Here is a 24,331-nt window from a genome sequence, read left to right as displayed (position 1 = left end):
CCCAATATGATACTTTGTGTGGCGGGGAGAGAAGAGAGAGAAGAGAGATGGGAAAGGGGAAGCCCAGTCTGAGTTGTATTTCCACAAGTGCCATGGCGCCACAGTTTGGGAACCACTGGCCATTAACTGTCAGTACTGTCCTTGCACATGTTATAATTCTTTTTGTTGTTCTTTCCTACTGGGGGATAGATACTGTCCTGATCTTGGATGCTGTAGCTCTAAACAAAATTATGTGTCCAAACCATTTCTAAGATTCTTCAGTAGGTTAAGGTGATCAACCGTAATTATTTGTATTTTTCATTGTTCATAATATAATGGAAGTATTCTAACTTTCTGAGTATTTCTGCATAAAATATTTTATGGTCTCTTGATTTATACTAGTACTTCTTCATTAATCACCCTATTGATTCAAGAAATTCTTAGCATTTTGCTATAAACCTAGACTATTTTTTAATAGTTTTCTGTGTTCACATATGCAGAAGACTGAATTTTCAGAATTATACTGTATCTTCCACACAGAGTCACGCTTACCTTTCCCATATGAATTGTGTTGTTCAGTCAATGAAATTGGGGTTGCTATGGGTCGAGTAGGCAGATTTCTTGCATTGCAAAAGGGAAGAAATGCATTATTTAAAAAAAGATTGGTGAGTATATCGATTTGTATCAAATTTTATAAGCCAATTTATATTCATGAATGCATATTTAGAAATATTGCCTATAACATGCATAGAAATGCATTACAATTCACCAAAGGGAGAAGACTGGATGGTGGTGGTGGTGGTGGTGGTGGTGGTGGTGGTGGTGTGTGTGTGTGTGTGTGTGTGTGTGTGTGTGTGTGTTGTCCAAGTGCTGATTGGTTATAGGCAACTTTACCAAACCTGCTATTTTTGATCTTTAAACTGCCTTAGAACACACAACCTTTGAAATACTGCAAGGATGGTCAACCCCCTCTCCAACACACAAAGTTTCTGATAGTTTTTTGTTTGGTTGTTTGGTTTTTTGCTGTCTCACATATTGCTTATAGAAGTTATGACTGAGAGTGACTTTTGGGGGCTGGGGTGACTGTCAATCTATGGAACACTAATTAATTTTTCCCTCCTGCCTCTGAATGCAAAGAGAGTACTGCTGAGAGTTTTTCCCCTCTCTTGAGTCATATTCATACTCTGAAATATTGTAACTATTCTGATTTTCAGGATTACGCAGCTTCATCTCAGGCTGAAAAAATGTTGGTGCAGCTCTAGAATACAGCAACACCAAGCTGTTGAACTTTTTAAAGAATATCTGGGATGGGGGGATTTACATTTAAAAAAAATAAGAAGAAAAGGCTTCTGTTTCTGCTCCTTTCCCTGAAAAATCAGTTTCACTTTTGTAAGAAAACAATGCCGACATTATGTCCTAAACAACCCTTGGACTATTTTGTCCTACAATGATGTGGTAGCGCAGGACGTAACATCCTTTCAGATACATTTCTGAGAGGTTGAACAGGGCTGCACCATTGCTCTGCTGGGGTCTTGTAACCAAAATATGAGGGGAAAAGATGGCAGCTTTGAATGGAAGAGAGGGAAAGAAAGACAGAAACTAAAGGAAACATGAGAAACCTGTTTCCTCCAAGCCTATCTTCACAATCCTCTTGCAATATGGTGGCATAATAATACTGGACTATAGTACAGGGGCATTGTAACCATGGTGTAATTATGACTAAAGTTAATTGTGCATTCTAAGATTCAATGCAAATGTGAAGTGGAAATCATTACTTTCATCAGTGCTGCTAATTTACAGAAACCTTCCTCAGCAGTTGCAATGTATTGTCCCCTAATTTCTGCAGCCCAGATGGAGGGCTACAAAACCACAAAATCTCTTGTGCTATTAGTAACCTGGAGCAAGTGGCTTTTAGCAATATGCCTTTACAGTGCCTGTGTAAGAATACTAAAAAGCTGCAGTAGACACTCTGGGGGCCTTTAACCAGCACACCCGTTATTTGCAACATGACCAGTTTCAGTATTTTTACAATGCACAGCTGTGTTTCTGTATACCTAAACCAAATTAATCCAGACTTTGGTATTTGGCAGTTAATAAGCAAGACAGGACACTGTGTTCCAGAGACTGTGACATAAATCAAAGTGGGAGATTAGTTTGTGTCACATCTCTCCTAGTGGTGGGGAATAATATTGTCCTGGGAAAGTATTAAAAGAAGTATGATGGTTATAATAAATCCAGGGTTTGATAATAATTTATTGGATGACTAAAATTTCATTAATAGGTGAGCTTTCAGGTTCTGATGGACTATTAATCAAACTGAGCATTGCCAAATTTAGGGTGTGGAAGAAGCTTAACTTTAATTACAGATCCTGTGGCTTCACAGTATAATAACTTAACAATTCTCCTGTAGTCCAAATCTGCTGTTTCAGGTGACGGCCTCACTTTGCCTAATAGTAAGGCTGGCTGAGTGTATGAGAGTTTACTTCAGAGAAACCATGTGAAGCTCTGATCCAGCCTGAGATGATCACTCATGAACAAGGAAAATGTAAACCTTTTTATCAGAGCATTTTCCTAATCCCATCATAATAAAAGTCTGAAATAATGCAAGTTGCTTTTATTTTATTTATTTTTTAATTGCCTGCTTCTGTGGAAAACAAGAGTGAATTTAGCCAGAGCGGGGGTGGTGGGGTGGTGGATGGGGCAAAGGTGTGCATTGTGCATACAGTCCCAGTTTAGACTAGGGCCCCGCACTTCTATCTCTCATTTTAAAAGTAAGGCCTAGTTTCATACTTGGTATTTAACTCCATGTGAAATTTAATTCTTTATGCACTAGTGCTTATTCCAACTATTATAATTTTTGTTACCTTTTTAGTGTATTACTAAATTCTAGTGGAAGTCTGCAACAAACTGAACACTAAAACACATTTAATTAAGTGCATCTTTTCTGCTCTTACAGTTCCCACCTTCCACAACAATGTGTTCTCTTTTGTTATGCATGTTTCTGCAATTTAAAATGTCAAGGAAGGTATCTCATGTGTGTTTTTAAATTTCAGCGATCAATCCAATGAGAGAGATGATTCTGGATTTAACAAGCTTTTCAAATCATACATTCTTGCTACTTCAAGGAGCCCTGCATTTCGAAACAAACTCAGTGTCACATCTACTGAAACCTTAAATGGCAGCACTGCAAAGCATTGCTGAGGCGTTCAGGATGGGAAGGGCCTTGTTGCTCTTGTTCTTCTAGCACAAGTAATCAATCAAGGTGACCAAGGTGGTTTCGGTCACTGAGTCAATAAAAACTGGCCAGAAGCCAGTTTATTAAGGATTGTGCTCTTGTAAGTATCTAGTAGTCTGCACATTGTACAGGTCGGTGAACTCCAGTTATCAACAAGTGATAATATGAGCTAAATTACCTTCTTCTGTTTGAGTTTTCCTTCACTGGATGAGAAAGCAAGCCTGTAGCACAAACTCAATTAGAGATGATGTAGGAGTTTTTGTGACAAGAGATTCAATCAATAGTTACTGTTCAAACACTGAAGCTCAAGGAATGAAATGTACACTAAGTTATAAAATACCAAATAGATGTGTGGCACTTGCAAGGGTAATAAATTTATTACAGCATGAGTTTTCCTGGACATATAGCCATAAACTACATATGCAACATGCAGATACCCTATAATTGGAGATACTGTAGACTATAGAGTGTGGAGTAAGAATGAATGCAGATGCAGAATGACTGGCAATGACAATTAAATTCAGACCCTGCTCTTGCTTGTATAGCTACCTGGAGCAGTTCTCACCCTGAGAAGTTTCATCATGTTGTAAAGCAATTCTCTATATTATATATATACACACCCATGCATGAATACTTGTTGCTGAAGCCTTAGAAAATACACAAAACCATAATGGGAGCAATGAGCTGCCATTTAATAAATCTAGAAGCCATTGTACCTGTTAAGACCTTTTCTTAAACTCTGGAAATTGTGAATGTATTTCAATCCTTGCTCTAACTCTGTCCAGTCTTATGTTTTCTGCAATGCTCTGGAATGTTTACATGGAAGAAAATTGTGCTATTGACTTTCAGTTTCACACTGGTGGGAATGTGTTCAATCTGTGGCATCTACAAGTCATAATTAACATTTCATTTAGCATAGTGTGTGAGCTTTTATTTGCAGAAGACTGCTCTTTTAATGCACTCACTCTTCTGGATAGGCAAAGAAGTATTGATCTGTTCTCCTCTGCCTGCAACAATTTTAGCCTGAATATCAGTATTGATAAGACAGAAGTGATGTACCAAACTACTCTGGGTGTACCTTACCAGGAACCAATTCTGATGGTATATGAACATTCCATTAATGCAGTGGATAAATTCACAGATCTTGGGAGGGCTGTCTCCTGCTGTGTTCTCATTGACAATGCAGTAATTTCTCAAATCTCTAAAGCCAGCACTGCCTTTGCAAGACTTAGATCCTCTATGTGGAGTCAACATAGAATCAATCTTTCTGTTCTGCAGATGTGCATAACTGTTGTTCTGTCCTCTCTGCCTTATGAAGTCATGGATTATTGATGCATGCAAGAAAGCTCAACCATTTTCATCTTGATGTCCTTCAGAGAATCCTCAACATCAAATAGTAGGATAAAATCCATGACTTTGAAGTCTTGGAGCAAACATACTGTAGATGGTATATAATACAAAAAGTATTATCTTTGAGATCAACAAATTTAAAAATTCCTTTGCTACACATCAGCCACTCTGAGGGGAGCGAAAGAGTGCCCAGGGTAATTACATTATTCTGTCACTGGTTTTTGTGCAGTGCCATTCTGGTATACAATTGGTGTCCCATTTCATTTTGTACTGAGATTGTCCTATTCCCTCTGAACAAAATGCAGAAGAACCTTACTTACAGAGGATAATACATATTATATTAAAATTTGGACAATGAAATGATCCTCTGATGGCATGGGCTACATTGCTAGACTTTGTAGTGGGCTTGCCACAGTAGACAATGGGACAGAATTAGGAAGAAACTTGTAAATTTCACTTCTAAAATGGTCCAGATTTGATCCAAGGTGTGCAGCACTGGTAAATCTCTTCAAACTTTATTTTGCAATGTATTCATGGCAATGGAACTAAGCTTTCTTTCTCTCTTTCCTCACTCTTAAGTGTGCACAGAAGGGAAAGAAAGGCAAAAATGTGCTTGTTTTTATCTTTGCAATGTGATGGCAGTATCATATATAGTTTTCCCAATACAATAAATGAGGGCTATGCTCCCTGCTGAATCTGAATGCTTATTGAATCCAAACACTAGAGTTCATTGAACAGATAAATCAATCGGCATAATGGATGGTTCTTGGCTAGGAGATTCTAATGAGCAAGTGTTACAGCTGGATTTCTTTCTGCACATTCTCAAGAGCAAATTTAAATATCCAGTTTACTTTTCCTCTATAAATTGAATGTGAACAACCATGGATTCTCCCCAGAACAAGATGTATTTACTTTTTTCTTTCACTTTTATACCACCCAATTAGTGTGAGGCACTACTCTCTGAGGTTGACAACAATACAGGAAACACACCCATAAAACAGTAAGGGAAGTAATAATCAAAAAATAAGAACAGCAGAATCAATAAAACATTGTAAACAGCACATAAAGAGTGTAAGCAGGCTCATGATGGACTCTTGGCATTGTTAAAAGAGAAGGGCTGATACAGAAACAACACTTTATTACTAACACACCAGAATGAAAGAGCCAGCAGCTCACAGGCATACTTCTCAGATATAATGTTCTTACTGCTTTCACTCAGCATTTATTCAGATCCCCGCTTGGGCTGTCTGAATGCAGAGCAAGAGATCCCAAGCGAGATAAGGGTAAAGAGGCTCTAAAGTAATACCAGTGCCTAGGGATGTGACGAAAGCTTGAAAAATTGTCTTTACTCTGTGATCTTCCTAATCATGTTGCACTGAGATTCCTCAACAAGAACTCACCTTGCATCTGCAAAGACATCCTGCCTTTTCACAAAAATGAAACTCTGGTGCAATTATTCTCACCCCACCCCCCACTTGCTTGCTTCATTGTGCAGGGAACTGCCAAATCCAATGAAACCTGCCAATTTACTAGCCTTTTCCATTAAATTTTATGCAAGAAAAATGTGCTTTGACCTAATATTGGATGGAGTGAGGCAGTAGATTGCTCAGGTGGTAGACAGATGAGATGGTGAATTTGTGATGATAATTATGATAGTACTGTACTGTTTGTTTCTATATGCTGAAAAATTACATTTAGAATTCTGAATCTATTTGTATTGCTGTTTACTTTCACTTCTCATAGAACCAAAGAAAACTAGGGCTGGAAGGAGCCACAGTGATCACTAAGCCCAGCCATCTGTCAAAGAAGGAAATTCCTCCCTGATTGGTGGTCCTCCACCTCCCACTACAAGGCAGTCCATTCCATTGTCAAACAGCACTCACTGTTAGGAAGTTTTTTGTAATGTTGAGTCAAAATCTTCTTCCTGTAATTTACTTAAGGTTGTCCCCGCTGGAGCTGCAGAGAACAAGCTCATTCTATATTCCACATGACAACTCTTCAAATGTTTGGCTACCATTTCACCTCTTAGTTTTCTCTTCACAAGACTAAACATACCCAACTCCTTCAGCCATTTCTTATAGGGCTTGGTTTCCAAATCTTTTATCACCCTCATTGCTCTCCTCGTTCAGCTTCTCAGCACTCTTCTTAAACTTACTTTGGTGACCAGAACAGGGCACAGTGTTCCAGGTGAGGTCCCAACAACTCAGAATAGAGTGATACTATTACTTCCCTTGATTTAGACACTACATGCCTGTTGATGGCAGTCACATATATTAAATTCTGTCACTACCACACTGCACTGTTAACTCAAGTTTAGTCAAGATAGTAACAGTTAATGGTTTGTGCCACTATCTGCATCTGATTTTGCTTTTTAAAAAAGAATATAACTTTTGCTGCCAATTATGTATTTATTTGATTTATATATTGGCCATCAGGTGACATCCAAATACACAATCATCTATTTGATTGCACCTATTTGCAATGAGCAAATTGTTGACTTTACGGAATTCAATGAGTTGTCTCCTGCTTCATTTTAAACACTGGGTTTATCACTATTGAAAGCTGTTTGCAATAATAAATTATCACAACCTTTGGCTTGACATAGGAAATATTGCATGGATTGAATACAGGGAGAGAGAAAAACAGTAAAGAGACCGTTTCTTTGGCTTAGAAATGAATTCCATTTTAAAATAATAAAAAAGAAAGAAAAGTTCAGTACCTATTATTGTTGACAGTGTAAAACTGAGGTTGTTGCAAGAGTAAACAGGTTTTGATAACATGTCAGAGATACATTGATTGACTTGTATACCCACCAAGAATGTAGAACTGTGCAATCTGTCCAGATACAGTTGAAATCAGATCAATGAATAATGATAACAATTTAGTCCTGGATCTAATCAGTCTTTGGAAATAGTTCTCTTTCATGGCACATTAAAATCTATTGTGTTTGTGAAACCCATTTGCAGTCATAGGAAGTAAAAAGGCACCAAGTAAAGTTCTGTGGCTGCCAGAAAGGGAGTGAGGGAGAGAGCCATTGACTCTTGTACACAATCTAAAGGCAAAGAGGGGTGATAAACTACTTTGAAAAATCACAAATGCTATTTTTCTGCTCCTCAAAAAGAAAACAGACAAGGTTTATGGTTCACTCCCATCATGGCTGTTATTATTTTGTTTTGTTTCCGGAAAGACAGATTTGTATAGACATCTCTTTTGTACAGGAATTTCTATGCACGTCAGCTCCAGAACAACCAGAGAACCAAATCTAGGTTGAAATGACAAATGGCTAAAGGCTATACAGAACACACGCACGTGCCAACAATGAAAAAAAATGTAAAATATTTTATTTTGTTTACTTTGAATGTGAAGAATATTCAGAGAAATCTTTTAGAGAGCTGTTGCACAGAACTGAACTGTGCTTTGCAAGCATGAAAACTGTTGTACTGGAGCTTACTCTTAGCAGATATGTAAGATTTAAGCTGCACTTTGTATGCTTGGTGAGAAAGCTGTGAAATTGTCTGGCTCTATCTCATGGGTCTAGCTCTGCCCACTGCTATACTCTGGCTTCTATGTCCATTCCCAAAAGAGAATATGGGATTCAAGCCAAACACACACACCCATCCATTTTCGGATGACATAATAGTGCTGCCTACTAGAATATATAGCTCATTACAGGGACCAGTAGAGTTACCCATCAGTGTTTGTAGAGATTTATACTTCTACCTAACAGCCCCCCCCCTAGGTTTCCAGGTAAGATAAAACTAAGGCTTTTGGTGGGCAGTAAGAAAAGGCAGGCCTGTCATTTAGAGAACCAAAGAATCTCTTAGGGACCTGAAGGGTGATTTTTGGGAAAGCCAAAAAGAAAACAAAAGAAAGAACACTTCTTCCCTATCATTCAGAGGGCTTGCAATTTGAGGACCAGCTTAACAAGATGCTCCTCCTCTGTGCCCTTGGGTGGGGCTTGATGCCTGACCTGGATCGAGCTCAGGGCGCCAAAAATTGCCAATAGTATGGCAAAAAAAAAGAGCAAGGACATCCCTTCATCAACTGAAAACAGATCAACCACAAGCATGAAGGCAGTGAGAGATGGGAAGCCCAGCAAAGGAAGGGAGCCAGGCACAGTCCACCATGCTTTAAGTATAGTATCAGTGGACATGAAAAGAGACTGTGCTTCCCAGGCCCAGCCTTTAACCTGGCATCAGAAGCTCCACTCCTTAGGTCATGCAAGCTTGCCAGGGCCCAGGCTGGCCCTGCAGCACTCCAGCCTCCCTGTAGGTAAAAAAAAAAAAGATACACCAACATTTTGTCAAGGACCCTGTGCCAGGAGAACTGACTCTCTACATCCTCACCCCCCCCACACACACACACACACCAGCCACCATTCAGAACACAATGGAAGGTCAGCTGGGGCCCAATTTGTCATTCTAGTGCTAACAAGGTCCTAGTGCTGAATGGAGAGAAAAAAGACATCCAAAGAAACAGACAGAGAGAGATGCAGACGTGTGCTACTGTATGAAAATAAGGCCACGACTTTATTAATTAGAGCTGAAATGTCTGTGGCATTGCTTAAGGCAACTGTTTATTTCTTATCTTTCAGAATGCCTGTAAATCATTTCTGAAGAGTAGTTCAGTCTACCTGTCGTTTCTCTAGGCCAAAAAGGGAACCAAAGCTCGGTTGGCTGGGGCCAGGCTAGAAGAATTGCAGCATCCATATACTACCATTGTGGCTTCTCTCCCACAAGGTGCCTGGACTCCTCTCCAATTTTGTCTAGGCATCCTGGGGGGGGGGGGGACTGTTGGAAGAAGTCACAAGGACAACTTAATTGGCAACAGTGCATTTCAAAGTGGACCATGAAGTTGCATGTTCAGCACTAGGATCCACAGTTAGATGCACAACATAAAGCAGAGCACAAAGGCATAGATTTTACATCACTGTAATCACATTTCACATATCATATTAAACAAGCAAAGGCAGTGAAACGCCCTGACAATGTGGAGCCTGAGAACCACGTTCTCGTACACAGTTGTTTGTGTGGGCAGAATCTATACAAACAATCAAACGAATATCTGAAGCATTGGGGTGGGAGCAGTGTATATAATCCCACTTCAATAATGCTGAGAAAAGTTGAAGGCAGTGGAAGACCAGAGATAAGATGAAGTGACTCAACAAAGGAAGCCGTACCTTTTGTTTGCAATACTTGAGAAGAGCTGTTAATGAGAGGACTTTTTGGAAATTCTTAATTCATAGGCTAATGGGACTCAGAAACACCTGAGTAAGTATTGTTGAGGGTAAGCAAACATAAGCATTATAATTCCATGAGCTGAAAATTGTAGTAAAAATTATAATAATACTGTTTTAGTATAAATTACCAAAAATCCTGTTTCCCTAGGTTATTATTATTGTTGTTATTGTTATGACCTATATATTCCCCCATGGTGTTAAAGCACTCTCTGGGTGGTTTACAACATAATTGTGCAAGGAACACCTTGCTCCCAACCAAACTGGGTACTCAGTTGATTGACCTTGGAAGGCTGAAAGATTGGCTCAACCTTCAACCTCTTGGGATTGAACTCAGGTCATGAGCAGAGGCTCGACTGCATTACTGCAGTTGAACCACTGGGCTTGCCCCGCAAGACTGGTGCAGCGATTCCTCTGAATTACAACTTTTCTGATTTCTATCCCGAAAGTCCTGGGGCTCCCATGGAATCCTTTTCCTCATAGGAAATCTGTAGGAAAGATGGGAGGGAAACATCTTTAAGTTACAAATATTGCAGCCATTGTATTGCTATTGTAATTGTAACACAAAGATGGACAGATTCATTTCAGTGTGAGTGCTCACGAACTACCTTCTACTTTCTTAAACACATAGAGATGGTTTTTTTTTTTCACATTACAGTAGGGCTTTCATATCTGCATGATTGGTATCTATGGTTTCACTTATCCATGGTGTGAAAATATTATTTAATTAAAAAACAAACAAATGCAGAAACACGTGTTTCCATGATATGATTACCAAAACTGGTCTCTAGAGAGAGCAAGAGACCATGCTAGGTATGGGGTTTGCTATTATTTCCAGAGGTAGGCTCGAATTGGAACCAATCTCCCATGGATACTGGGTCCTACTGTATATGTCTGGAGAAACAGAGAGTAATTAATGAAAGCTCACACTGAAATGGTTAAATAGTTTGTTAGTCTTTAAGGTTCCATAATTCTTTTGCATTGATTTTATTTTGTTTTGCTTTGTTTTATTAAACATGCTGAAAGAGACTAACATGGCTATTTCTTTTTGAAAATTGTGAACTACAAAGATAATACATTTTAAAATTGAGGTAGTATTATTGGAAAAGAATACATTGAGTGAATTCTTAGTAATTGCTCTGAAAAACTGCCTTTCATCAACATTGCTTCTGAATCCTTCTTTATCCTGCCATTAAGAATCATTCTTCTGGAGAAAAGAAATGTTGAAAGGGAGCGGCATACTATATAATTAACATACATAGTCTGAGTGCTACAGTTAGCCTGTGATATTTGCAAATTGTGAATTACCTTGCCATTTTGGTAAGGGGAGCTATTGGACCTCATGAGATATACACAACCTTCGTTAGCAAGTTGATTGTGTAGACATAGTAAGTTTGATGACTGTATCTTTGTAATCTTCTAATTGTGAAACTAAAATCTTACCCTTAGACTGAAGAAATAGGGATTGAACCCTCTTCAGCCATAAAACTCAGTGGACTGCTCAAGGCTTGTCTCCCTGTCAGCCTATCACTTTGAGAGAAGTTTTGCAAATAAAGTAGATGGAGCAGACAAACCTTGTAAGCTGCCAGGAAGGGTGAGACAAAATTTTAATCTGTAAATTAAATTAACACTGATGATGTTTAAAGCATAAAGCAATGCTTCAGACAGGTCTTTTTCTTGATCCTAAAAGGATGCAGTCAATCTCTTGGAACATATTTCTATTAACCTGACTCCTAACTTTTAATGTTCTTCTGTATCAGTGTATGCTATGTTGAAGAATTTTCAATTTTGGTTCCACTCCTCTCTACCTGCATAGCAGAAGTGCAAGGATTTGTAGAACAGAAAAGCTTCAAGTTCCCCAGTTGAAGAGTTTTCTCATCAACTGGCACTTAACAATCTCAAATGTCTTCCTCTGAGACATTTGAAGTAGAATGAACAAAAACTATTTTCTTTATGTGCAGTTCTGAATAGATCAAACAGCAAACTAACAAAACACGGCTGCCTGCAGCAGCAGAACTCAACAGATTCACTGACTGCTTCCAACAAACAAAACAGAAAGAGATTCAGAGCAGAGAGGCAGGGCTGTCTATGAAATCAGAGGCAGGAGGGATCTATTGTTTAATGTTCAGTAGATTGACAGTAACCTCATCTCAGAAAAGTCTCTTCCAGCCGAACTCACTAGAGGCAGCATTTGAGGATGTAAAAACTCCAACATGCTGTTCCCTGGGTGGCAGCTGTAGAATACAGAGGATGAAATTTTCCAGCATTAATTGTTAGCTTCCGGGCTGAAGCCATGTGCCATGAGAGGTTTAAGTCTCTACGTCCAGATTTTCTTCTTCTTTCCTAATGTGCTTCAAATTACAGAGGTCACTATTAAAAGTGGTGTTTGTTTTCATGCATATTTTATAAAATATGCGTGAAAACAAACACCACTACATATATATGTAGGGAGGTCTGTGTTCCACAGCCCCTCAAACACACTTTCACGGAGCATAAGTGTGCTCTCTGAAATTCACAACTATATACTAGAAGCACCCTGTATTAATATTTACTATTGTTTACCACATGTTTTGTGGAGAGTGTGTGGTTCGTGCAACAACAGTGTGTTTTGCCTATAAAATAATGCAATAAAATCAATATTATTTCAAAAGTGACATGGTTGTCACAACATATAACTGCTTTTGGGGGGGGGGCATATGCGATAAAGCTCTATTGAGCCCCAAACCTGATATATGTTTACAGCTCCTGGAAAATCAGTGTTAGTAACCTTTGGTGAACTGCCAATTGCATTATATTTCACCACTGGCCAAACTGGCTAAGGTTGATGGGAATCAACAGTATCTGGAGGTCCCTGTATTAAGCTGTCTCATTGGGTCTATGGATTAGTATGTTTTTCTTAACATTTGAGAATGGTATCCCGTGTAGAAATTATTTTGGGCTAGATAAGCCAATATTGTGCAACTGTAATAATCACTCCAGATGTTTTGGAACTGCAACTTCTGTAATCCCTCACCATGGGTCTGCTATCTAAGGTTGATGGGAGGTGACTTCCAAAAACCATCTGGAGGTCCACAGCTACCCACTCGTGATCCAGACTCTTTGATTTCGTGCCCCTGCTTAACCATATTATAGAAACGGAGGGTTTCAGTGGGCTCTCACTTCAGCTTGAACAACTAATTCTCTTGCTCCTGACTTTTCTCCTTCAAGGAGTGGGCCTTCCAAAAGAAACATACCTCTTCTGGGACTGCAAGTCTTGATACATGTAGTTGCTAGGATACACTGAATGTTCCACACAAGTTTCATTATCAGACCAGATGTCTGGGTAATTTCAACCCTTTGTGGCACACTCTGGTGCAGAGGAGAGAGGGAATAAATAAGTGCCAACTTAGCATCTCTTTATCGTCAAGGGAGGAAAGCAGGAGAAAAGCTCTCCATACATGAGATAAAAAGCTCTAAAGATCAATATGTCCAATTATCTCATGGCTGGAAGAGAATAGAATAAAAGTACAAAAAGAGGTCTCTGCAGCAACTACATTATCACATGATACATATATTAAGATCTAATTTTGGAAAAGTTACTTTTTTTGGTCTATAGCTCTTGTCCATAAACTGCACAGTCTGAGGGATTCAGCAAGCTATAGTCCAAAAAGTCAATTTAACAAGCCATTATCAAGGTTAAGCTGCCGTTGAATGGCACATATCCCCACCCCCACACGTGTCTTATTTCTATCATTTTCCTAGAAGTTCACGAGTCCCACAGGTTTCTAGAAGAGGCAAGTTCCAAACTAGATGGAACTCCAGGTTTTAGGGGGCCTTCAAACCAGATGTCTTCTGCAGGGGAGGGGGCTCTCCTATGCAACACATGGTTCTTGCCCATGAGGGAGAGGGCAAAGGGAGCTGCTGCTGTTGCTGCTGCTTGTTCTTGTTGCTGTCATAGACTACCTGCCACATTGGAGGAGACAAGAATACAAGTAGCAACTGGAAGAAGAACAAGCTGTTGTGAGGAAGGGCTCTTGAACAAGGATGGGAAACCTTTCGTCCTCCAGATGTTTAAGATAACAGCTCCCATTGTTGGATGAGAACTTGGCGGGTCCATGGTTCCCCAATTATTGTGAGAATAACACAATAATATTATTGAAGAGCACATGGAGAAGATCCATGTGTCCCATCTTGAGCTCACTGGCAAAAAGTAGGATGTAAACATGATAAAGTAACACATAATCTTCAGTCACCATTGACCATGCTGATTGAAGATTCTGGGATCTGAAATCTAAAACATCTGGAGGTACAAAGGATCTCTCTATCTCCTGCAGAGGTTCTTGATTCTGTGGAATAATGTTATTGTGTGCCAGCCCAATGAACATGGATCTGGATCATGCTGACTTAGTGTTGTTTGTCAGGCCACACTGCTAGGTTCCCAGACTTCAGCCATCGCTTCACCCACTCATACACCATGTTTTTACACATGAAATGGAGGGTGTGATTCTCAGCAGTGTTATCATACAAATATTTTAAAGCCCAATTTTGCTGTTTCCTGGAGCTGCTACAGACACATTCCAGATTTGTGAATTCCACACAACGTGCAGTGGAAGTTGGCTTTGTGTAGATTTAGGATATTTCATCTTATTGGACTATAAATCCCAGAACTCCCCAGCAAGCCTTGGTTGGGGGATTCTGGGATTTGTAATTTTTAAAAAATAATTTTGTGCAGAGATTTCAAAGCTGAAAATAAAAGAAAGGACCAACTGGTATCCATCAGGCTCAGCTGGCAGCTGGCAAATATTGAACTAGGAAATAAGTAACCTTTTAAAAAAATATATCCCAGATTTAAATTTCATTAGAAAAATCACCCTCTGAATTGCAAGTCTTCACTGCTCCCATTACTTGATGTCTCTGTACTACTTAGTGTTCAGTATTCTACATGATCAGAGCTTAGCAATGCAACTTTACACAACTTTGGGGGCCTCAAAACCTAGGAAAACCCTCAGTTGGCATGGCTGAAGGAAATGTTGACTGTGGATAGTGGAAATTATTATGAAAAAAATCTTTTCAAGATTCCCTGCAACAAATCTTTTGTAAAATTATATAATCACAAAATGTGTAACAATCTGGCCATACAGATTTTACAGAATTTTTGCTGAAAAGAGTAAAATGACATGTGACAAAGCTCTCTGCCTTCCACAAGACAGTTCTCCCCACTTCCTCCTCCTTGTCATCATAGGACAGTAGAGCTGGGAGGGACCCTATGGATCATCAAGTCCAGCCCCTGTCAAGGAGGCACAATGTGGGAATCAAACTCCCAACCTCTGGCTCTGCAGGCAGATACCTAAACCACTGAGCATCCAGCAGTTCTTATTTCTGTCCTTTGCAATTAGTATTATTATAAAGCCTATTCCACATGATAAAGGACAAAAATGGTAGGGACCTCACAGAAGCAGAAGACATCAAGAAGAGGTGGCAAGAATACATAGAGGAATTATACCAGAAAGATCTGGATATCCCGGACAACCCAGATAGTTTGGTTGCTGACCTTGAGCCAGACATCCTGGAGAGTGAAGTCAAGTGGGCTTTAGAAAGCATGGCTAACAACAAGGCCAGTGGAGGTGATGGCATTCCAGTCGAACTATTTATAATCTTAAAAGATGATGCTGTTAAAGTGCTACACTCAATATGACAGCAAGTTTGGAAAACTCAGCAGTGGCCAGAGGATTGGAAAAGATCAGTCTACATCCCAATCCCAAAGAAAGGCAGTGCCAAAGAATGCTCCAACTACTGTACAATTGCACTCATTTCACACGCTAGCAAGGTTATGCTCAAAATCCTACAAGGTAGGCTTCAGCAGTATGTGGACTGAGCCTCGTGGCGCAGTGGTTAAAACGCTGTACTGCAGCTAAAACTGTGCTCACGACCTGGGGTTCAAATCCCAGGTAGCCGGCTCAAAGTTGACTCAGCCTTCTATCCTTCCGAGATTGGTAAAATGAGTACCCAGCTTGCTGGGGGGGCAATGTGTAGCCTGTATAATTAAATTGTAAACCGCCCGGAGAGTGCTTATAGCGCTATGGGGTGGTATATAAGTCCAATAAATAAAATAAATAAATAAAACTTCCAGAAGTACAAGCTTGATTTCAAAGGGGCAGAGGAACTAGAGACCAAATTGCTGTCTAAATCTGAGGAAGCTGTTTCAGTTCTAAATTGTTGCCTACTGTTAATAACATTTAGAGATTATGGAGAAAGCGAGAGAGTTGCAGAAAAACATCTACTTCTGATTCATTGACGATGCAAAAGCCTTTGACTGTGTGGACCACAACAAACTATGGCAAGTTCTTAAAGAAATGGGAGAGCCTGGCTACCTTATCTATCTCCTGAGAAATCTATATGTGGGACAGGAAGCAACAGTTAGAACTGGATATGGAACAAGTGATTGGTTCAAAATTGGGAAAGGAGTACGACAAGGCTGTATTTAACTTATATGCAGAATACATCATGCGAAAGGCTCGACTGGAGGAATCCCAAAACGGAATTAAGATTGCCGGGAGAAATATCAACAAACTCAAATATGCAGATGATACCAGTCTGATGGCAGAAAGTAAGGAGGAATTAAAGAACCTCTTAATGAGGGTGAAAGAGGAGAGTGCAGAAAATGGTCTGAAGCTCAACATCAAAAAAACTAAGATTATATCCGCTGGCCCCATCACCTCCTGGCAAATAGAAGGGGAAGATATGGAGGCAGTGACAGATTTTACTTTCTTGGGCTTCATGATCACTGCATATGGTGACAGCAGCCACAAAATTAAAAGATGCCTGCTTCTTGGGAGGAAAGCGATGACAAATGTAGACAGCATCTTAAAAAGCAGAGACATCACCTTGCCACCAAAAGTCTGAATAATCAAAGCTATGGTTTTTCCTGTAGTGATGTATGGAAGTGAGAGCTGGACCATAAAGAAAGCTGACTGCCAAAGAATTGATGCCTTTGAATTGTGGTGCTGGAGGAGACTCTTCAGAGTTCCCTGGACTGCAAGGAGAACAAACCTATCCTTTTTGAAGGAAATAAACCCTGAGTGCTCACGGGAAGGACAGATCCTGAAGCTGAGGCTCCAATACTTTGGCCATCTCATGAGAAGAGAAGACTCCCTAAAATGGACCCTGATGTCCGGAAAAAGTGAGGGCAAGAAGAGAAGGGGATGACAGAGGACAAGATGGGTGGACAGTGTCATCGAAGCTACCAACATGAATTTGACCCAACTTTGGGAAGCAGTGGAAGACAGGAGGGCCTGGCGTGCTCTGGTCCATGGGGTCACGAAGAGTCGGACAAGACTTAACAACTAAACAACAACAAAAAGCCTATTCCAATTCCTAAGTATGGCTTAAACTGGAAGCAGTGCAAGCACAGCATACCTTGATTTGAATGGTTGTCTTTGTTTCAGTCTGCAAAGAATGCAATTGACTTTGTTCATCTTATTTATACAGTAAAGAGACCCCGCTGCAGCTCTTCTGATGTTACCAGTCAAGAGGCAATGAATGGTGAAGAGGAAGAGACCTGCAGTTTGGTATATACCCTGCAATGGGAATAAATCTTTGAATTCAGGTTTGCTATTAAATTGTACACAAAGCTTTTCAAGCCATTATTGATATATGAACATGGTGTACATGGTATTAGTTTAACAGAGAAAGAAAGGCACAAAAAGGTAACCATGCTTAGGACAGTGAAATGTCTGAGCCAGCTGTTTTGGGACAAAAGTAGCAAAAAGAGAGGAAGACAGAAGCCTACACCATTTGTGGGCCAAGACAAGACCAAAGTCATTGATTTCATTCAATTTCCCTTCCCTTCTCACATGCTAGAGCCAGCACTGATAAAGGAGATACGGTTTGGAGAAGCATTACTTCTGAATTTAAGTGAGGATTTGTTTAACTTATTGGAAGTTAAATACCAATAAGAACACTGTGAAAGTATGTTCTCATTAAGGAAAATCAGGTTTTTCCCCTTTCCTCCAGTGCTGTTTTCTCCAGAAGATACAACCAAGAAATCACAGAGGAAACTCCATAGTCAGAGCTTTAGGATCTGTATCATAGCATAATTTAGTGCTTGTATACTCAGACAGAAATCCACTCTGTTCCACGGGGTTTCCTCCCTTTTAATAGTAGATAGCAAGACACAAGTGTGTGTGTGTGTGTGTGTGTGTGTGTGTGTGTGTGTGTGTGTGTGTGTGTGTGTGTGTGTGTGTGTGTGTGTGTGTGTGTGTGTGTGAGAGAGAGAGAGAGAGAGAGAGAGAGAGAGAGAGAGAGAGAGAGAGAGAGAGAGAGAGAGAGAGAGAGAGAGGAGTTGCGTTTCTAGGTATACTTACCTAGAAGCAAGTCCCACCAAACTCACTGGGCTTGCAATGGACTTGCTGTGTTTTTCTACAACAACACAGGGTCAGAGTTCCCAGATGTGTGCATGCCTCAAGGTCATCCCTGTAGCCTGGCAAGCACACACTCTTGTACTCCCACAGTGAGGCACGGGTGTCAATCCCTAATTGCAGCTCTGGGAGGAGGCATACATACATACATAAACACACATATGTATATATGCCCTTGTTGTTATGTGCTGTCAAGTCATAGGTAACTGACAGCAACCCTAATAGGGCTTTCAAGTTATTTAAGGAGTGGTTTTACCAGTTCCATTCCCCAGTGTGTTTCCATGGCATAGCCAGGGAACTGAAAGCTGTCTCCTGAGTCCTGGTCTATTACTCTATGCAGGACACCACACTGGGTACCTTATATATAATCATCACCAGAATTGACTTGACTCCTGCCATCAAGTCACAAGTCAATTCTGACTTATGGCAACCCTTTTCAGGGTTTTCCAGGTGGACAGTGTTCTTCCCTTCCTTTCCTCTAGGGCAATCCTGGGACCGCGCGGCTTGCCCAAAGGCCACACGGGGTGGCTGTACTGGCAAGGGGCTCGGTGGGAAATTGAACTCCCGACCCCTGGCACCTAAACCACTGAGCTATCCAGCTAGCCGGCCAGCCAGCTATCTAGTACCTATGCATGTGTATATTTTATATAGGGGATGCTATTGCAAGAGGAGGAAGTGGGCTGTTAAAATTCTGGTCCAGTGCGGATTCCCCCGCCTTTGGTTTCCTCGCATCCCGTGCCCCCTTCCAGGCGGCTCAGCGCAGCAAATTCGTCAGCGGAATGCGGGCAGCCCGCCCTCCACCTCTTGCTTAGGCGTTCCTGCGCTAGTCCGGTCCTGGATGCTCGTTCGCACGGCCGAGGTTGGAGAGTCTGCCCCGGTGAAGGTCTTTCTTTCCGTCTCCCTTGCTTTGATCCACGTTTTAATAAGCCAGCCGGCTTCTTCGCCCTGGGCAGCTGCTCTCATACCACTGGGCCTCCAAACCCTCGCTTAACTGTCACGTTCATATCCGCTGCTCCCTCGCCAGCCAGCCAGCCAGCCTCCTCGCCTCCTCCTCCTCCTGCCGCCGCCGCCGCCGCCGCTTTCCCACTGCAGAGCTGCCTTGCAGCCCGATGTGTTTCAGGCAGCCGGGAAGAGGTGTGCCTGCTGACATCACCACAGAAATCTTGGACAGCAGTGCAGGAGTGTGTAAAGTGGACTCTCTCAGGCAAGCGAGGAAGAGGATGATGCCATAGCCGCCGATGCCCCGTGCCTGGTTCATTTAGCCGCCTTGGAGCTGCTGTGCTTAGAGAGGGGTCGGTGGTGTGGGGGCTGGCCACCCTGACACCTTTCAGCACCCAGGGGTGCGTTAAGGGGCAGTGGGATAGGGGTGCTGCCTGTCCGTCCACCATAATCCTTCCCCCCCCCTCAGTCCAGGCGCGCACCCCCTCTTTTCCACCCAGGTTGCAGCAGCGGCGATCAAGCTGGGACAGGTGGCGGGATACCGGTGACAAAGAGGCTTTAGGGAAGATTGGTCCCTGCAGGTGGACCGTCCGTTCGCGAAGACTGCTTGCTGATACTTTCTTTCCGTGCGCAACTCGCTGTTGGCAGCTGGGAGCTGAGCCTGGAAGATCGGGAGTCGAAGCAGGCGAAAGTGGGGGAGGGGGGAAAAGAGAGGAAGAAGCTTCTGTGAATTAGTCTCTGGGCATATCCAAAGTGCCCAGGCTTGGACCCGAGTGCTACTGGGTGCCACCTCTCCTTTGCTCGATTTCCTTTGCATGCGTCTCTATAGAACTGCTTCTGGCAAATAACCTCCTTATCAAAAAACTGCTTTAAAATCCAGTGGAATATGTCTACTATAGTGTTTTTCAGACAGCCCCTCCGTTGAGCGATGGCAGAACACTCCTGTGGGGATGCTGTCTGGGGTGCTTTGAGAGCAGATGTGTCATGTCGTGCTCCCTATTGAGACTTGCACTTCTTCACCCTCCCCCAGGATAGTCCTGTGCTGTGCTTTCAAGCCCACGGTGGCCTTCAAGGTTAGGAGGAAAGGTGGGGAAATGTTCTTTTATCTTTACAAGATTAGCAACTAGTTGGAAAAAGCAACAACCGCACTGGGTTTTTCTGCTTTTGTGTTTTTCACTGCAGTTTCATTTTATTCTACATGTTCCACAATCCCCTGTTAACAGTGGTTATCACTTACTGTTGTTCTGCACATAAAGGCACAGCTGCAGATGCTGGCTGAAAAGTTGGCCATCGTCCCTCTTTATGAAATCATTAACAGCGTTATTTTACTCTTGTAGCAAAAGGAACTTTGGAAAAGAGATCTGTTACGGATACCAAACTTGAAATCTGCAGCTGCCGAAACAGAGAAGCTTGCCTTCCCCACTTTGCAGATGATTGCTTAGAGAGTATAGTTGTGGGTGGTACCGGCCAGAAGATGGACGCAGCCTGATGGTCTGACTTTTGCAGACTGTTGAGCCCGCAGGGTTTGGCTTCGGGTATTTTTCCCTTGCAAAAGAAGAAATCGCGTTGTGGAGTCGAAACCAGGAGAAGCTGGAGAACGGTTGAAAAGAAGAGATTATGTGTGTGCAACTTTGGTTCTTATGGTAGCCCCGTTGCTTGTCTTTCTAATGCCTCTGAGGGTACCCAGGGCTGGTCAGTTCCGGATATAATTTGGAGGACCAACTTTTTTCTTGCCATGGCCTCAGCTGATGGATCACCGTATGGGGGTCTCTATGAGTACAAGAAGCACCCAGAAGAAGACCTGGCGCTCTGCCCAGATGACTTGCTTGCAGTCAACAAAGCACGGCTTGTGTGTCTGGACTACCCAGAGGGGGATGAGAAGAATTTCCAAGGCTGGCTACATGGCTTCACCGAACGTACCAAAGAATGGAGAGATCTCCCTGGCATGTACAGAGAGTACCTAGGTCCCGGGAGGACAGTGGCCACCACTCCAAAATCTAGGCCCAGACCACTGCCTCCAACACCCACTTGGATGCCTTCAGGCCACGCACGGGGTAAGTTTCTGCATGTCTCAAAGGATATCGATTCGGGATGAAGCAATAACAAAAATCTAACAGCTTTCCAGAATCACCGTAGCCTTTCCTAACCATATCTTTTTGCAGCAAGTGGAATGGGTGTGTTTTCCCTAATGGGTTGGCTCCGAGCTCTCTACCTGAGCTCATAGGACTTTCCCAAGCTCTGTTCCCAATTTCTATGCCTCATCATCTGATGGAGAGGGAAGAAAAATGCTTCCCCAAGAAATGATCCCGCTGGAATGTAAGCTTTGCTACTAAAGCAAGGTGTTCTTGTTTTTTTTAAGTCATATAGTTTTACAGGTTATAGAGGCTGTGATTTGAAAGCAATGTATCTGTCCCATTCTCACCCCTGACCCGAGCATGCTGAGTGGAAACCATCTCAGAGTTCAGGATGGGTCTGGGAACATTCAGAGCCGGTCTTCCAGCTGGCAGCTCTAGTGTTGTGTGCAGGGGTAATCCTTTACATGCAGGCAGGTCGGGGACTATCCAGAAATCAGGCTGTGTGTGCTGATGTCTGGGAACACAGCGTTTATTCTGGGACACGAATCGTTGCGATGGATTATGAGACCATTGCTACTTTTTTGTTTCCATGGGGGTGGTGGGGGTGGAGAGGAATCAAATGCTGACATTTTGAAATGTCTCATTGCTTTAAATTGTCCAGATGACATACTTAAAAGAAAGTCTGCTGTTTATTAAGAGAACCCCCAACAGTGCCTCTTCGTCTTTTCAAATGATTCCACATGAAGGTCTTGAGAGTCAGTTGGAAGGCTGCAATGATGTGGAAAGTGTTGAATGCATGTATACATGCACCACCCTGTAGCTGAATGTGACAGGGGGAGCTACTGGACCAGAAGGCAGATGTTTCTGGCCCTGGGATAGCTGGGTTCAACACATAGCTCGGATGTCGAGCTCCCCGCCCTGCAACTATTCAGGAGAATTATGGAATTATACTCTGTCTCTGGAATTAGTTTTCCATTTGTGGGGTTAACAGTAACTGTTAGAATCACATATAAGTCCTATGATGAGGTCCTATGAACTGTAGAAGAGCTAAAACTCTTTGCACTACTTTTTGTCCCCCCTAAAAAGCATCCTCCAGATTAAGGCTGGATAATTTGCTTTCCAAAGCCCAAAAGAATCCTGCTGAAAATTCTAGCTTGGAGAGTTCTCTTTTAAAAAAAAAATTCTTACACTTCTATTGCAGAGAAACTAAATTGACAATATGTGATGAGAAACATTAAGATGTCATATTCAGTAGCAGACACGTTACCCTCCTTGATCTAATTTTCAGGCACATGTTATATCTATCCAGCCAGCCAGCCATCACTCAATACATTTGTTTCAGTATCAAAAGATTGTTTCATTACAATACTAAAATAGAATAGAATAGGAAAAAATAATACAAAAATTGTTACATGAAAAACTATCACCTAACTCCATACCTCTAAATTTTAGAGCACTTCACACCAGGAGTTTCCAGAAATCATTTCACTACAGACTAAAATAATAAAGATCTGTCATAACACAATTATAAAATACATATTTGATCTTTACTTCCAGATAAACTAAAATGTCCAGGAGATGATAATATAACATTCAAAAATGTTTAGAATAAGAATGATTGACTCACATTTATATCGGAGTCACACAAATAGTATCCAGATACTTTGTTCTATGCATAGTGGTCTTGACATCAAATACTGCAACTCTTGTATCACATGTGGGTCAGTTTCTCTGTATTTCACTTTGTTTAAAAATAGCTATAATTATATTTCTCTTATGTCCTTATATAGGTGACCCTCAAGCACATAATAAGCCAGATCTTCAAGGGCTGGTCCTCCCCACACACAATATTTTCTCCTGCGATACCCTAAAATCTGCCCCATTTCATCATAATGTACATTTGTTCCAATCTTAAATGTGTGTATGTATGCTATCCGACATTGCATTTTCATAGGAACTGTCAAACATTTCCCATAATTGTGTACCACTGAGCCATTTTGTGACTTCTGAAGATGTTATATCTAAAGTAACACTTCATTTTCGTCTGTCCTTTAGGTTTATGTGGGCCTTTAGAAGCATGTAACTCATTTTGCTATTCAAACCATGATCAGTAGAGAGAACAGCAACAGAATTAGGAATGTTCTTATTTATTTATTTATTTATTTATTTATTTATTTATTTATGTATTTATGTATTTATTTATTTATTTATTTATTTATTTATTTATTTATTTATTTATTTATTTAAAAATAGGAAGTAATCGCTTAATAGTTTCAAAATGGAAGGTTCCCATTTTTTCCCCAAGTTTTCCTCAGGCTTCGCAAAACTGAAGCAGTTTCCCCCACTATAGAGCTTTCTTGTGTATTAAAACTTCCTCTTAGCTGCAGCTGCTACCTTCCCTTTTACTAGAGAGACAGATTTTGCATCAAGATCTCAAAAGATATGGCTGGATGCAGCACCCACAGCAAAGCAATTGTACTCCTCCCAAAAATAGAAGCAGCAAAGAAACATCTGCTAAACATTCAGGGAATAACATTAAGAAAGGCCGCAAATATTGATACTGACACATATAATTTTAAAAAGAAACAAACCTATTCAGACAGATTAGGAGATTACTTTATTTCACTTCCACATACAAATTTACAGTGTATTCTGGCTGTAGTCACTAGTAAATATGTTCCCTCATGCAAACATTGCTAATTTGGGAAGTAAAGGAGGGAGTCAATTTATATGAGAATATTGGATGGAACAGGTTAACATTTCATATGCTACAGTTACCATCCTTGATTTCTCTTGCCCTTTGTAGCTACTGTTTCCAATGTTTTCAGCAGAATTGTGAGCCATTAATATATTTCAAACATCATATTTATTTAGGACCTTTATCTCTTCATTCTAGTATTTGAAGTAAAACATGGTTAATATACGTGGCACATAGACAGGTACAGAGAAAATATATACAGACATCCACCAAAGTTACATATATGTTTCAAAGCTGTTCTATCTTTCAACATCTGTTCTTAAGATGCACAGGGAAACAGTAGAAAATGTGTTACTTCTAAATGTTGGAAGTTAGAAGCATGCTTTTAACCCTCATGTGTTCAGGAAGACAGTTATAGTTGAT

The 24,331-nt window shown here is 41.1% G+C and overlaps 1 protein-coding gene across 2 annotated transcripts in view; it reads left to right on the top strand.

The window, feature by feature from the left end:
- Nucleotides 1-19,384: 19,384 nt before the first annotated feature.
- The window catches only part of PIK3R3 (phosphoinositide-3-kinase regulatory subunit 3), a 363,941-nt gene continuing 358,994 nt past the window's right edge, over nt 19,385-24,331 (top strand). For both annotated transcript variants that reach the window (XM_072997577.2, XM_072997578.2), the window contains exon 1: nt 19,385-21,189. In XM_072997577.2, the coding sequence (XP_072853678.2) occupies nt 20,871-21,189 (319 nt within the window). In that variant the 5' untranslated portion in view covers nt 19,385-20,870. The remainder of the gene's footprint in view (nt 21,190-24,331) is intronic.

The sequence above is a fragment of the Pogona vitticeps genome, chromosome 4, assembly GCF_051106095.1.
Source record: "Pogona vitticeps strain Pit_001003342236 chromosome 4, PviZW2.1, whole genome shotgun sequence".
Classification (NCBI taxonomy): domain Eukaryota; kingdom Metazoa; phylum Chordata; class Lepidosauria; order Squamata; family Agamidae; genus Pogona; species Pogona vitticeps.
Note: the sequence above shows the minus strand (reverse complement) of the source record. Positions and strands in the feature narration are given on the sequence as shown.